Source organism: Agelaius phoeniceus, chromosome 37 (assembly GCF_051311805.1).
Source record: "Agelaius phoeniceus isolate bAgePho1 chromosome 37, bAgePho1.hap1, whole genome shotgun sequence".
Taxonomy (NCBI): Eukaryota; Metazoa; Chordata; class Aves; order Passeriformes; family Icteridae; genus Agelaius; species Agelaius phoeniceus.
Window position 1 is genome coordinate 655081 of NC_135302.1, and position 13822 is coordinate 668902.

At 46.1% G+C, this 13822-nt stretch overlaps 1 protein-coding gene across 1 annotated transcript in view; it reads left to right on the forward strand.

Moving 5' to 3' along the window:
- Positions 1-6579: 6579 nt before the first annotated feature.
- LOC129134514 (E3 ubiquitin-protein ligase BRE1B) overlaps positions 6580-13822 on the forward strand; it is a 37138-nt gene continuing 29895 nt past the window's right edge. Inside the window, 3 exon segments of the mRNA XM_077171010.1 lie at positions 6580-6681; positions 7090-7209; positions 12402-12581. Coding sequence (XP_077027125.1) covers positions 6673-6681; positions 7090-7209; positions 12402-12581 — 309 coding nt within the window. The 5' untranslated portion in view covers positions 6580-6672.

The following is a 13822-nucleotide window of genomic DNA, read 5'->3' on the forward strand; positions in this document are numbered from 1 at the left end:
ATTTTTTGGGGTTTTTGGTTGGGATTTTTTGGGGTCTTTGGTTGGGATTTTTTGGGTTTTTTGGGGGGATTTTTTGGGTTTTTTGGGGGGATTTTTTGGGGATTTTTGGGGGGATTTTTTGGGGTTTTTTTTGGGGGATTTTTTGGGGTTTTTGGGGGGATTTTTTGGTTTTTTTTGGGGGGGATTTTTTGGGGTTTTTTGGGGGGATTTTTTGGGGTTTTTTGGGGGGGATTTTTGGGTTTTTTTGGGGGGATTTTTGGGGGTTTTTGGGGGATTTTTTGGGGTTTTTGGGGAGATTTTTTGGGGTTTTTTTGTGGGTATTTTTGGGGTTTTTGGTGTCCCTCACTGTGACCAATTCAATGAATTTTTAAGTGAATTTTTGGGGCCAATTTAATGGATTTTGGGTAAAATTATCAGGATTTTGAGGTAAAATCTTCAGGATTTTGGGGTTTTTTTTGTTGGGATTTTTGGGGTTTTTGGTGTCCCTCACTGTGAATAATTCAAGGATTTTTGGTGCAGATTCAGGTAAATTTTGGGGCCAGTTTAATGAATTTGGGGTAAAATCTTCAGGATTTTGGGGCTTTTTGTGGGGAATTTTTGGGGTTTTTGGTGTCCCTCACCTGTCCCTCACTGGGACCAATTCAGGGAATTTTAAGTGAATTTTTGGGCCAATTTAATGAATTTTGGGGTAAAATCCTCAGGATTTTGAGGTAAAATCTTCAGGATTTTGGGGTTTTTTGGGGGGATTTTTTGGGGTTTTTGGGGGGATTTTTTGGTTTTTTTGGGGGGATTTTTGGGGTTTTGGGGGGGATTTTTGGGGGGATTTTTTGGGTTTTTTGGGGGATTTTTTGGGGTTTTTTGGGGAGATATTTGGGGTTTTTGGGGAGATTTTTTGGGGTTTTTTGGGGGATTTTTTGGGGTTTTTTGGGGGGATTTTCTTGGGGTTTTTGGGGGTTTTTGGGGGATTTTTGGGTTTTTTTGGGGGATTTTTTGGGTTTTTTGGGGGGTTTTTTGGGGGGATTTTTGGGGTTTTTTTGGGGGGATTTTTTGGGTTTTTTGGGGGGGATTTTTGGGTTTTTTGGGGGGATTTTTTGGGGTTTTTTGGCGTTTTTTGGGGGGATTTTTGGGGTTTTTTGGGGGATTTTTTGGGGTTTTTTGGGGGATTTTTTGGGTTTTTTGGGGGGGATTTTTGGGTTTTTTGGGGGGATTTTTGGGGTTTTTGGTGTCCCTCACTGTGACCAATTCAGTGAATTTTAAGTGAATTTTTGGGGCCAATTTAATGAATTTTGGGGTAAAATCTTCAGGATTTTGGGGTTTTTTGGGGGGATTTTTTGGGGGGATTTTTTGGGGTTTTTTGGGGGGATTTTTTGGGGTTTTTGGGGGATTTTTTGGGGTTTTTTGGGGGGATTTTTTGGGGTTTTTGGGGGTTTTTTTGGGTTTTTTTGGGGGATTTTTGGGGTTTTTGGGGGCATTTTTGGGGTTTTTGGGGGATTTTTGGGGTTTTTTGGGGGCATTTTTGGGGTTTTTTGGGGGGATTTTTTTGGGTTTTTTGGGGGGATTTTTTGGGTTTTTTTGGTTGGATTTTTGGGGATTTTTGGGGGGATTTTTGGCGTTTTTTGGGGGGATTTTGGGGGTTTTTGGGGGGATTTTTGGGGATTTTTTGGGGATTTTTTGGGTTTTTTTGGGGGGATTTTTGGGGTTTTTGGGGAGATTTTTTGGGGTTTTTTTGTGGGTATTTTGGGGTTTTTGGTGTCCCCCACTGTGACCAATTCAATGAATTTTTAAGTGAATTTTTGGGGCCAATTTAATGAATTTTGGGGTAAAATCTTCAGGATTTTGGGGGTTTTTTAGGGGGGTTTTTTGGGGTTTTTTGGGGGGATTTTTTGGGGTTTTTGGGGGATTTTTTGGGTTTTTTGGGGGGATTTTTTGGGGTTTTTAGGGGGGATTTTTGGGGTTTTTTGGGGGTTTTTTGGGGGGATTTTTGGGTTTTTTTGGGGGGATTTTTTGGGTTTTTTTGGGGATTTTTTGGTTGGATTTTTGGGGTTTTTGGGGGGATTTTTTGGGTTTTTTTGGTTGGATTTTTGGGGATTTTTGGGGGGATTTTTGGGGTTTTTTGGGGGGATTTTTTGGGGTTTTTGGGTTTTTTTGGTTGGATTTTTGGGGTTTTTTAGGGGGATTTTTTGGGGTTTTTGGGGGGATTTTTTGGGGTTTTTTCGGGGGATTTTTTGGTTTTTTTTGGGGGGGATTTTTGGCGTTTTTTGGGGGATTTTTGGGGGTTTTTGGGGATTTTTGGGGGGTTTTTTTGGGTTTTTTTGGGGGGATTTTTTGGGTTTTTTTGGGGGGATTTTTTGGGGTTTTTTGGGGGATTTTTGGGGGGATTTTTTGGATTTTTTGGGGGGATTTTTGGGGTTTTTGGGGGATTTTTTGGGGGTTTTTTTGGGGGATTTTTTTGGGGGTTTTTGGGGGGATTTTTGGGCTTTTTTGGGGGATTTTTTGGGGTTTTTTGGTTGGATTTTGGGGTTTTTGGGGGGATTTTTTGGAGTTTTTTGGGGATTTTTGGAGTTTTTTGGGGGGATTTTTGGGGTTTTTTGGGGGGATTTTTGGGGGGATTTTTGGGGTTTTTGGGGGGATTTTTTGGGTTTTTTTGGGGGGATTTTTGGGGGATTTTTGGGGATTTTTTGTGGATTTTGGTGTCCCCCACTGTGACCAATTCATTGAATTTTTAAGAGAATTTTTGGGGTAAATTTAATGAATTTTGGGGTAAAATTTTCAGGATTTTGAGGTAAAATCTTCAGGATTTGGGGGTTTTTTTAGGGGGATTTTTTGGGGTTTTTGGGGGATTTTTTGGGGTTTTTTGGGGGGATTTTTGGGGTTTTTTGGGGGGTTTTTGGGGGGATTTTTGGGGTTTTTGGGGGGATTTTTTGGTTGTTTTGGGGGATTTTTGGGGTTTTTGGGGGGATTTTTTGGGTTTTTGGGGGGATTTTTTGCATTTTTTTGGGGGGATTTTTGGGGGGATTTTTGGGGGATTTTTTGGTTTTTTGGGGGGATTTTTGGGGTTTTTTTGGGGGGGGATTTTTTGGGGTTTTTTGGGGGTTTTTTTGGGGGATTTTTTGGGTTTTTTTGGGGGGATTTTTTGGGGTTTTTGGGGCGATTTTTTGGGGTTTTTTGGGGGATTTTTGGGGTTTTTTGGGGGATTTTTTGGGTTTTTTGGGGGATTTTTTGGGGGTTTTTTGGGGATTTTTTGGGTTTTTTGGGGGGATTTTTGGGTTTTTTTGGGGGATTTTTTGGGGTTTTTTGGGGGATTTTTGGGGGATTTTTTGGGGTTTTTTGGGGAGATTTTTTTGGGTTTTTGGGGGGATTTTTTGGGTTTTTGGGGGGATTTTTGGGTTTTTTGGGGGGATTTTTTGGGTTGTTTTGGGGGCATTTTTTGGGGTTTTTTGGGGGGATTTTTTGGGGTTTTGGGGGGGATTTTTTGGGGATTTTTTGGGGGCATTTTTGGGGCATTTTTGGGGATTTTTTGGGGTTTTTGGGGGGATTTTTTGGGCTTTTTGGGGGGATTTTTGGGGTTTTTTGGGGGGATTTTTTGGGGTTTTTTGGGGGGATTTTTGGGCTTTTTTTGGGGGATTTGTTGGGTTTTTTGGGGGGATTTTTTGGGTTTTTTGGGGGGATTTTTTGGGGTTTTTTTGGGGGATTTTTTGGGGTTTTTTGGGGGGGATTTTTTGGGTTTTTTGGGGGATTTTTTGGGTTTTTTTTGGGGGGATTTTTTGGGGTTTTTTGGGGGATTTTTTGGGTTTTTTGGGGGATATTTGGGTTTTTTGGGGATTTTTTGGGGTTTTTTGGGGGGATTTTTTGGGTTTTTTGGGGGGATTTTTTGGGGTTTTTTGGGGGGATTTTTTGGGTTTTTTTGGGGGTTTTTTGGGGGGATTTTTGGGGTTTTTTTGAGGGATTTTTTGGGTTTTTTGGTTGGATTTTTGGGGTTTTTTGGGGGGATTTTTTGGGGTTTTTGGGGGGATTTTTGGGGTTTTTTGGGGATTTTTCGGGTTTTTTGGGGGATTTTTGGGGTTTTTTGGGGGGATTTTTTGGGTTTTTTTGGGGGATTTTTGGGTTTTTGGGGGGAGTTTTTGGGGTTTTTGGGGGATTTTTTTGGGTTTTTGGGGGAATTTTTTGGGTTTTTTGGGGGATTTTTTTGGGTTTTTTGGGGGATTTTTTTGGGGTTTTTGGGGGATTTTTTGGGTTTTTTTTGGGGGGGATTTTTGGGTTTTTGGGGGATTTTTTGGGGTTTTTTGGGGGGATTTTTTGGGGATTTTTGGGTTTTTTTGGGGGATTTTTGGGGGGATATTTTGGGGTTTTTTGGGGGGATTTTTTGGGGGTTTTTGGTCTCCATTCTCACCTGTCCCTCACTGGGATCAATTCAATGAATTTTTCAGTGAATTTTTGGGGCCAATTTAATGAATTTTGGGGCCAATTTAGTGAATTTTGGGGTAAAATCTTCACAATTTTGGGGTTTTTTGTGGGAATTTTTGGGGTTTTTGGTGTCCCTCACCTGTCCCTCACTGTGACCAATTAAATGAATTTTTAAGTGAATTTTTGGGGCCAATTTAATGAATTTTGGGGTAAAATCTTCAGGATTTTGGGGTTTTTTAGGGGGATTTCTTGGGGGGATTTTTGGGGTTTTTTGGGGGGATTTTTTGGGGTTTTTGGGGGGATTTTTTGGGGTTTTTTTTGGGGGATTTTTGGGGTTTTTTTGGGGGGATTTTTGGGTTTTTTTGGGGGATTTTTGGGGTTTTTTGGGGGGATTTTTGGGGTTTTTTGGGGGATTTTTTGGGGTTTTTTGGGAGGATTTTTGGGGTTTTTTGGGGGGATTTTTTGGGGTTTTTTGGGGGGATTTTTTGGGGTTTTTGGGGGGGATTTTTGGGTTTTTTTGGGGGGATTTTTGGGGTTTTTGGGGGGATTTTTTGGGTTTTTTTGGGGGGATTTTTTGGGTTTTTTTGGGGGGGATTTTTGGGGTTTTTGGGGGGATTTTTTGGGTTTTTTGGGGCGGATTTTTTGGGGGATTTTTTGGGTTTTTTTGGGGGATTTTTTGGTTTTTTTGGGGATTTTTGGGGTTTTTGGGGTTTTTTTGGGGGGGATTTTTGGGTTTTTTTGGGGGGATTTTTGAGGTTTTTGGGGGGATTTTTTTGGGTTTTTGGGGGGATTTTTGGGGGATTTTTGGGGGGATTTTTGGGGTTTTTGGGGGATTTTTTGGGTTTTTGGGGGGATTTTTTGGGGTTTTTGGGGGATTTTTTTGGGGTTTTTTGGGGGGATTTTTTGGGTTTTTTTGGTTGGATTTTTGGGTTTTTGGGGGATTTTTGGGTTTTTTTGGGGGATTTTTTGGGGTTTTTTTGGGGAGATTTTTTGGGGTTTTTTGGGGGATTTTTTGGGGGGATTTTTGGGGTTTTTTGGGGGATTTTTTGGGGTTTTTGGGGGGTTTTTTGGGGGATTTTTTGGGGTTTTTGGGGGATTTTTGTGGTTTTTTGGGGGGATTTTTTGGGGTTTTTTGGGGGATTTTTGGGGTTTTTTGGGGGGATTTTTTTGGGGTTTTTGGGGGGTTTTTTGGGGTTTTTTGGGGGGATTTTTGGGGTTTTTTGGGGGATTTTTGGGTTTTTTGGGGGATTTTTTGGGTTTTTTTGGGGGAATTTTTTGGGTTTTTTGGGGATTTTTTTTGGGTTTTTTGGGGATTTTTTGGGGTTTTTGGGGGGATTTTTGGGTTTTTTGGGGGGGGATTTTTGGGTTTTTGGGGATTTTTTGGGTTTTTTTGGGGGGATTTTTGGGGTTTTTTGGGGGGATTTTTTGGGGTTTTTTGGGGTTTTTTTGGGGGATTTTTGGGGTTTTTTGGTTGGATTTTTGGGTTTTTTGGGGGGGTTTTTTGGGGTTTTTTGGGGGATTTTTGGTTTTTTTGGGGGGATTTTTTGGGTTTTTTTGGGGATTTTTGGGGGGATTTTTTGGGGTTTTTTGGGTTTTTTGGGGGGATTTTTTGGGGTTTTTTTGGGGGGATTTTTTGGGGTTTTTTGGGTTTTTTGGGGGATTTTTGGGGTTTTTTGGGGGGATTTTTTGGGGTTTTTTAGGGGGGATTTTTTGGGTTTTTTTTGGGGGGATTTTTGGCGTTTTTTGGGGGATTTTTGTGGTTTTTTGGGGGGATTTTTTGGGATTTTTGGGGTTTTTTGGGGGGATTTTTTGGTTTTTTTGGGGGGATTTTTGGGGTTTTTTGGGGGATTTTTGGGGGATTTTTGGGGTTTTTTGGGGGGATTTTTTGGGGTTTTTGGGGGATTTTTTGGGTTTTTTGGGGGGGTTTTTTGGGGGGGATTTTTGGGGTTTTTTGGGGGATTTTTTGGGGTTTTTTGGGGGGATTTTTGGGGTTTTTTTGGGGGGATTTTGGGGGGATTTTTTGGGGTTTTTGGGGGGATTTTTTGAGGTTTTTTGGGGGATTTTTGGGGTTTTTTGGGGGATTTTTTGGGGGGGATTTTTGGGGTTTTTAGGGGGATTTTTGGGGGGATTTTTTGGGGTTTTTTGGGGGATTTTTGGGGTTTTTGGTCTCCATTCTCACCTTTCCCATCTCTCCTGTCCCAGCTGACCTCGGGCTCCTACGGCTCCGGAAGCTCCGGAGGATTCCAGGGGGGACAAATCACCCTGAGCATGCAAAAGGTAACGGGAAATTTGGGGAGAATTCCGGGGATTTTGGGAAAAAATTGGGAATTTTGACAAAAAAATCGGGAATTTTTGGGTGAATTTCTGAGGAAAATCGGGGATTTTGTCACATTTTTTGGAGAATTTTTGGTGAATTTTGGGGGCAATTTTGGTTTTTTTGGGGAGAGAATATTTGGGGAAAATTTGGGAATTTTTGGGGAGAATTTTTTTTTTTCAATTGGGAATTTTGGGGAAATTTTAAGAATTTTTGGTAGAATTTTGGGGAATTTTGGGTTATTTTTGGCAAATTTTTGGGGAAAATTGGGGGAAAATTCTTCGGGAGTTTTTGGAATTCAGAAATTTCGACAACCCCAGGGATTTTTGGGGTGAAATTTGGGATTTTTGGGGGTTTTTTTCCCCCCTCAGTTTGAGATGCTGAACGCGGAGCTGGAGGGGAACCAGGACCTGGCCAATTCCCGCATGGCCGAGCTGGAGAAGCTGCAGCTGGAGCTGCAGGCGGCCGTCAGGGGACAGGAGAGGCTCAAGGTGACACCCGGGGACATTTGGGGACATTTGGGGACGTTGGGGACGTTGGGGATGTTGGGCATTGTGCAAAAATGGGGAAAAACGGGAAAAAACGGGAAAAAATGGGAGGAATTTGGGAAAAAATGGTGGAAAATGGGGGAAAATGGGATTGGGGACATTGGGGGACATTGGGGAACATTGGGGACATTGGGGCTGTCAGGGGACAGGAGAGGCTCAAGGTGACACCCGGGGACATTGGGGGACATTGGGGGCATTGGGGGCATTTGGGGACATTGGGGACATGGAGAAAAAATGGGAGAAATTTGGGAAAAATGGTGGAAAATTGGGAAAAATGGGACTGGGGACACTGGGGACATTGGGGCCGTCAGGGGACAGGAGAGGCTCAAGGTGACACCCAGGGACATTTGGGGACACTGGGGACATTGGGGACGTTGGGGACATTGGGGACATTTGGGGGCATTGAGCAAAAATGGGAGAAATTTGGGAAAAAATGGTGGAAAATTGGGAAAAAATGGGAATGGGGACATTGGGGAATATTGGGGACATAGGGGATGTGGGGACATTGAGCAAAAATGGGCAAAAATGGGAAAAAATGGGAGAAATTTGGGAAAAAATGGTGGAAAATGGGGGAAAAATGGGATTGGGGACACTGGGGACATTGGGGACATTGAGGACATTGAGCAAAAATGGGGGAAAATTGGAAGAAATGGTGGAAAATTGGTAAAAATGGGATTGGGGACATTGGGGAACATTGGGGACATTTGGGGACACTGGGGGTGTTGGGGACATTGAGCAAAAATGGGGGAAAATTGGGAAAAAAGGGATTGGGGACATTGGGGACATTGGGGGCATTTGGGGACATTGGGGGCATTTGGGGACATTGGGGAGTTTGAGAAAAAATGGGGAGAAATTGGAAGAAATGGGACTGGGAACATTGGGGACATTTGGAAACAATGGGGGTGTTGGGGACATTGAGCAAAAATGGGGGAAAATTGGGAAAAAATGGGATTGGGGACATTGGGGACATTGGGGCCGTCAGGGGACAGGAGAGGCTCAAGGTGACACCTGGGGACATTGGGGGACATTGGGGACATTGAGCAAAAATGGGGGAAAACCGGGAAAAAATGGAGAAATTTGGGAAAAAATGGTGGAAAATTGGGAATGGGGACATTGGGGACATTTGGGGACATTGGGGGACATTGGGGGCATTGGGCAAAAATGGGAGAAATTTGGGAAAAATGGTGGAAAATTGGGAAAAATGGGATTGGGGACATTGGGGGCTTTGGGGACATTGGGGCCGTCAGGGGACAGGAGAGGCTCAAGGTGACACCTGGGGACATTGGGGGACATTGGGGACATTGGGGACATGGAGCAAAAATGGGCAAAAATGGGAAAAAATGGGAGGAATTTGGGAAAAAATGGTGGAAAATTGGGAAAAAATTGGATTGAGGACATTGGGGACATAGGGGATGTGGGGATATTGAGCAAAAATGGGGAAAAACGGGAAAAAACTGGAGAAATTTGGGAAAAAATGGTGGAAAAATGGGATTGGGGACACTGGGGACATTGGGGGCTTTGGGGACATTGGGGACGTTGGGGACATTTGGGGACATTGGGGGTGTTGGGGACATGGAGCAAAAATGGGGGAAATTTGGGAAAAAAATGGTGGAAAATTGGGAAAAAATTGGATTGGGGACACTGGGGAATATTGGGGACATTGGGGGTGTTGGGGACAGGAGAGGCTCAAGGTGACACCCGGGGACATTGGGGGACATTTGGGGACATTGGGGACATTGGGGACATTGGGGGACATTGGGGGCATTGGGGACATGGAGAAAAAATGGGAGAAATTTGGGAAAAAATGGTGGAAAAATGGGATTGGGGACATTGGGGATGTTGGGGATATTGGGGACGTTGGGGACATTGGGGGACATTGGGGACATTGGGGGACATTGGGGGCATTGGGCAAAAATGGGAGAAATTTGGGAAAAATGGTGGAAAATTGGGAAAAATGGGATTGGGGACATTGGGGGCTTTGGGGACATTGGGGCCGTCAGGGGACAGGAGAGGCTCAAGGTGACACCCGGGGACATTGGGGGACATTTGGGGCATTGGGGACATGGGGGACATTGGGGGACATTGGGGGTGTTGGGGACATTGAGCAAAAATGGGGGAAATTTGGGAAAAAAATGGTGGAAAATTGGGAAAAAATGGGATTGGGGGCATTGGGGACCATTGGGGACATTGGGGGGGTTGGGGACATTGGGGGCATTGGGGACATTGAGCAAAAATGGGAGAAATTTGGGAAAAAATTGTGAAAAATTGGGAAAAATGGGATTGGGGACATTGGGGACATTGGGGACATTTGGGGACATGGAGAAAAAATGGGGGAAAATTGCAAGAAATGGGACTGGGAACATTGGGGACATTTGGGGACATTGGGGGTGTTGGGGACATTGGGGACATGGAGCAAAAATGGGAGAAATTTGGGAAAAATGGTGGAAAATTGGGAAAAATGGGAATGGGGACATTGGGGAACATTGGGGACATTTGGGGCTTTGGGGACATTGGGGGACATTGGGGGTGTTGGGGACATTGATCAAAATTGGGAAAAAATGGGAATGGGGACATTGGGGACGTTGGAGGGGTTGGGAGCATTGGGGACATTGAGAAAAAATGGGGGAAAATTGGGAAAAATGGGTTTGGGGACATATTGGGGACATTTGGGGGACATTTGGGATTTTTGGGGGATTGGGGACATTGGGGGCGTTGGGGACATTGGGGACATTGAGCAAAAATGGGAGAAATTTGGGAAAAATGGTGGAAAATTGAGAAAAATGGGACTGGGGACATTGGAGGGGTTGGGGACATTGGGGACATTGAGAAAAAATGGGGAACATTGGGAAAAAATGGTGGAAAATGGGGGAAAATGGGATTGGGGACATTGGGGGACATTTGGGGACATTGGGGACATTGGGGGACATGGAGCAAAAATGGGAGAAATTTGGGAAAAAATGGTGAAAAATTGGGAAAAATGGGAATGGGGACATTGGGGGCTTTGGGGACATTGGGGGACATTTGGGGACACTGGGGACATTGAGCAAAAATGGGGAACGTTGGGCAAAAATGGTGGAAAATTGGTAAAAATGGGATTGGGGACATTGGGGACACTGGGGACATTTGGGGCTTTGGGGACATTGGGGGACATTGGGGGCATTGGGGACATGGAGAAAAAATGGGAGAAATTTGGGAAAAAATGGTGGAAAATTGGGAAAAATGGGATTGGGGACATTGGAGACATTGGGGGGTTGGGGGACGTTGGGGACATTGGGGACATTGAGCAAAAATGGGAGAAATTTGGGAAAAAATGGTGGAAAATTGGGAAAAACGGGATTGGGGACATATTGGGGACACTGGGGACATTTGGGGCTTGGGGACATTGGGGACATTGGGGACATTGGGGGTGTTGGAGACATTGGGGACATGGAGCAAAAATGGGAGAAATTTGGGAAAAAATGGTGAAAAATTGGGAAAAATGGGATTGGGGACATTGGGGACATTTGGGGACATTGGGGACATGGAGCAAAAATGGGAGAAATTTGGGAAAAAAATGGTGAAAAATTGGGAAAAATGGGATTGGGGACATTGGGGACATAGGGGATGTGGGGACATTGAGCAAAAATGGGGAAAAATGGGAAAAAATGGGAGAAATTTGGGGAAAAATGGTGGAAAATTGGGAAAAAATGGGATTGGGGACATTGGGGACTCACATGGTTCCAGGTGTCACACAGGTGACTCAGGTGTATCAGATGTCACTCAGGTGTCACTCAGGTGATTCAGGTGACATTCAGGTGTCACTCAGCTCATTCCAATGACTCAGGTGACCCTCAGGTGACCCTCAGCTCATTCAAATGACTCAGGTGTCACTCAGGTGTCACTCAGGTGTCACACAGGTGACTCAGGTGTATCAGATCTCATTCAGGTGTCACTCAAGTGACACTCAGATGTCACTCAGGTGTCACTCAGGTGACTCAGGTGACACTCAGGTGTCACTCAGGTGACATTCAGGTGTCACTCAGGTCATTCCAATGACTCAGGTGTCCCCAAGGTGTCACTCAGGTGTCACTCAGCTCATTCCAATGACTCAGGTGACTCTCAGGGGTCACTCAGGTCATTCAGATGACTCAGGCATCACTCAGGTGTCATTCAGGTGACTCAGAGGTCACACAGGTGGCCCTCAGGTGACCCTCAGGTGTCACTCAGGTCATTCCAATGAGTCAGGTGTCACACAGGTGACTCAGGTGTATCAGGTGCCACTCAGGTGATTCAGGTGACATTCAGGTGTCACTCAGCTCATTCCAATGACTCAGGTGTCACTCAGGTGTCACTCAGGTGTCACTCAGGTGTGTCAGGTGTCACTCAGGTGTCCCCCAGGTGACTCAGGTGTATCAGATGTCATTCAGATGTCACTCAGGTGATTCAGGTGACACTCAGGTGTCACTCAGGTGTCACTCAGGTGTGTCAGGTGTCACTCAGGTGTCACACAGGTGACCCTCAGGTGTCCCCTCAGGTGGCTCTGCGCTCGCTGCCCGAGGAGGCGGTGAAGGAGGCCCTGGAGTACAAAGTGCTGCAGGTGTCACTCAGGTGTCACACAGGTGTCCCCCAGGTGTCACTCAGCTCATTCCAATGACTCAGGTGTCACTCAGGTGTCACTCAGGTGCTCCTCAGGTGTCACTCAGCTCATTCCAATGACTCAGGTGTCACTCAGGTGTCCCCCAGGTGTCACACAGGTGACTCAGGTGACACTCAGGTGTCACTCAGGTGTCACTCAGCTCATTCAAATGACTCAGGTGACCCTCAGGTGTCCCTCAGGTGATTCAGGTGGCTCAGGTGTCACTCAGGTGTCACTCAGGTTATTCAGATGACTCAGGTGTCACTCAGGTGCCCCTCAGGTGTCACTCAGGTGACTCAGGTGTCACTCAGGTCATTCAAATTACTCAGGTGTCCCCAAGGTGTCACTCAGGTGTCACTCAGGTGACACTCAGGTGTCACTCAGGTGTCACTCAGGTCATTCCAATGACTCAGGTGTCCCCAAGGTGTCACTCAGGTGTCACTCAGGTGACTCAGGTGTCACTCAGGTGTCACTCAGGTGACTCAGGTGCCCCTCAGGTGACCCTCAGGTGTCCCCTCAGGTGGCTCTGCGCTCTTTACCCGAGGAGGCGGTGAAGGAGGCCCTGGAGTACAAAGTGCTGCAGTCCCAGTTCTCGCTGCTCTACCACGAGAGCCTGCAGGTGAAGACGCAGCTGGACGAGGCGCGGGCGCTGCTGCTGGCCACCAAGAACAGCCACCTGCGCCACATCGAGCACATGGAGGTGCGGCCCCACCTGTCCCCAGGTGTCCCCAGGTGTCCCCCAGGTGTCCCTCAGGGGGTCCCGTTGGGTTTTGGGGTGGTTTGGGGTCATAAAATCCCATAATTCCTTATCCAAGATGGCCACCGGTGCCATAAATCTCATAATGCTTAATCCAAGATGGCCGCCAGTGCCAGAAATCCCATAGTGCCTCATCCAAGATGGCCGCCGGTGCCATAAATCCCATAGTGCCTCATCCAAGATGGCCGCCATTGCCATCAATCTCATAATGCCTCATCCAAAATGGCCGCCATTGCCATCAATCTCATAATGCCTCATCCAAAATGGCCGCCGGTGCCATAAGTCCCATAATGCCTCATCCAAGATGGCCGCTGGTGATGTAAATCCCATAAGGCCTCATTCAAGATGGCCACCGGTGCCATAAATCCCATAGTGCTTCATCCAAGATGGCCGCCAGTGCCATAAATCCCATAAGGCCTCATCCAAGATGGCCACCGTTGCCATCAATCCCATAATGCCTCATTCAAGATGGCCGCCAGTGCCATAAATCCCATAATGCCACATTCAAGATGGCCGCCGGTACCATAAATCCCATAACGCCTCATCCAAAATGGCCGCCGGTGCCACATTGAGCACGTAGAGGTGCGGCCCCACCTGTCCCCAGGTGTCCCCAAGTGTCCCCCAAGTGTCCCTCAGGGGGCCCCGTTGGGTTTTGGGGTGGTTTGGGGTCATAAAATCCCATAATGCCACATTCAAGATGGCCGCCGGTGCCGCATTGAGCACATAGAGGTGCGGCCCCACCTGTCCAGGTGTCCCCAAGTGTCCCTCAGGAGGTCCTGTTGGGTTTTGGGGTGGTTTGGGGTCTTTAAAATCCCGTAATTCCTTATCCAAGATGGCCGCCAGTGCCATAAACCTCATAATGGTTCATCCAAGATGGCCGCCAGTGCCATAAATCTCATAATGCCTCATCCAAAATGGCCGCCGGTGCCATAAATCCCATAATGCCTCATCCAAAATGGCCGCTGGTGATGTAAATCCCATAAGGCTTCATTCAAGATGGCTGCCGGTGCCATAAATCCCATAATGCCTCATCCAAGATGGACACCAGTGCCATAAATCCCATAATGCCTCATTCAAAATGGCCGCCAGTGCCTTAAATCCCATAATGCCTCATTCAAAATGGCCGCCAGTGCCATAAATCCCAGAATGCCTCATTCAAGATGGCTGCCGGTGCCATAAATCCC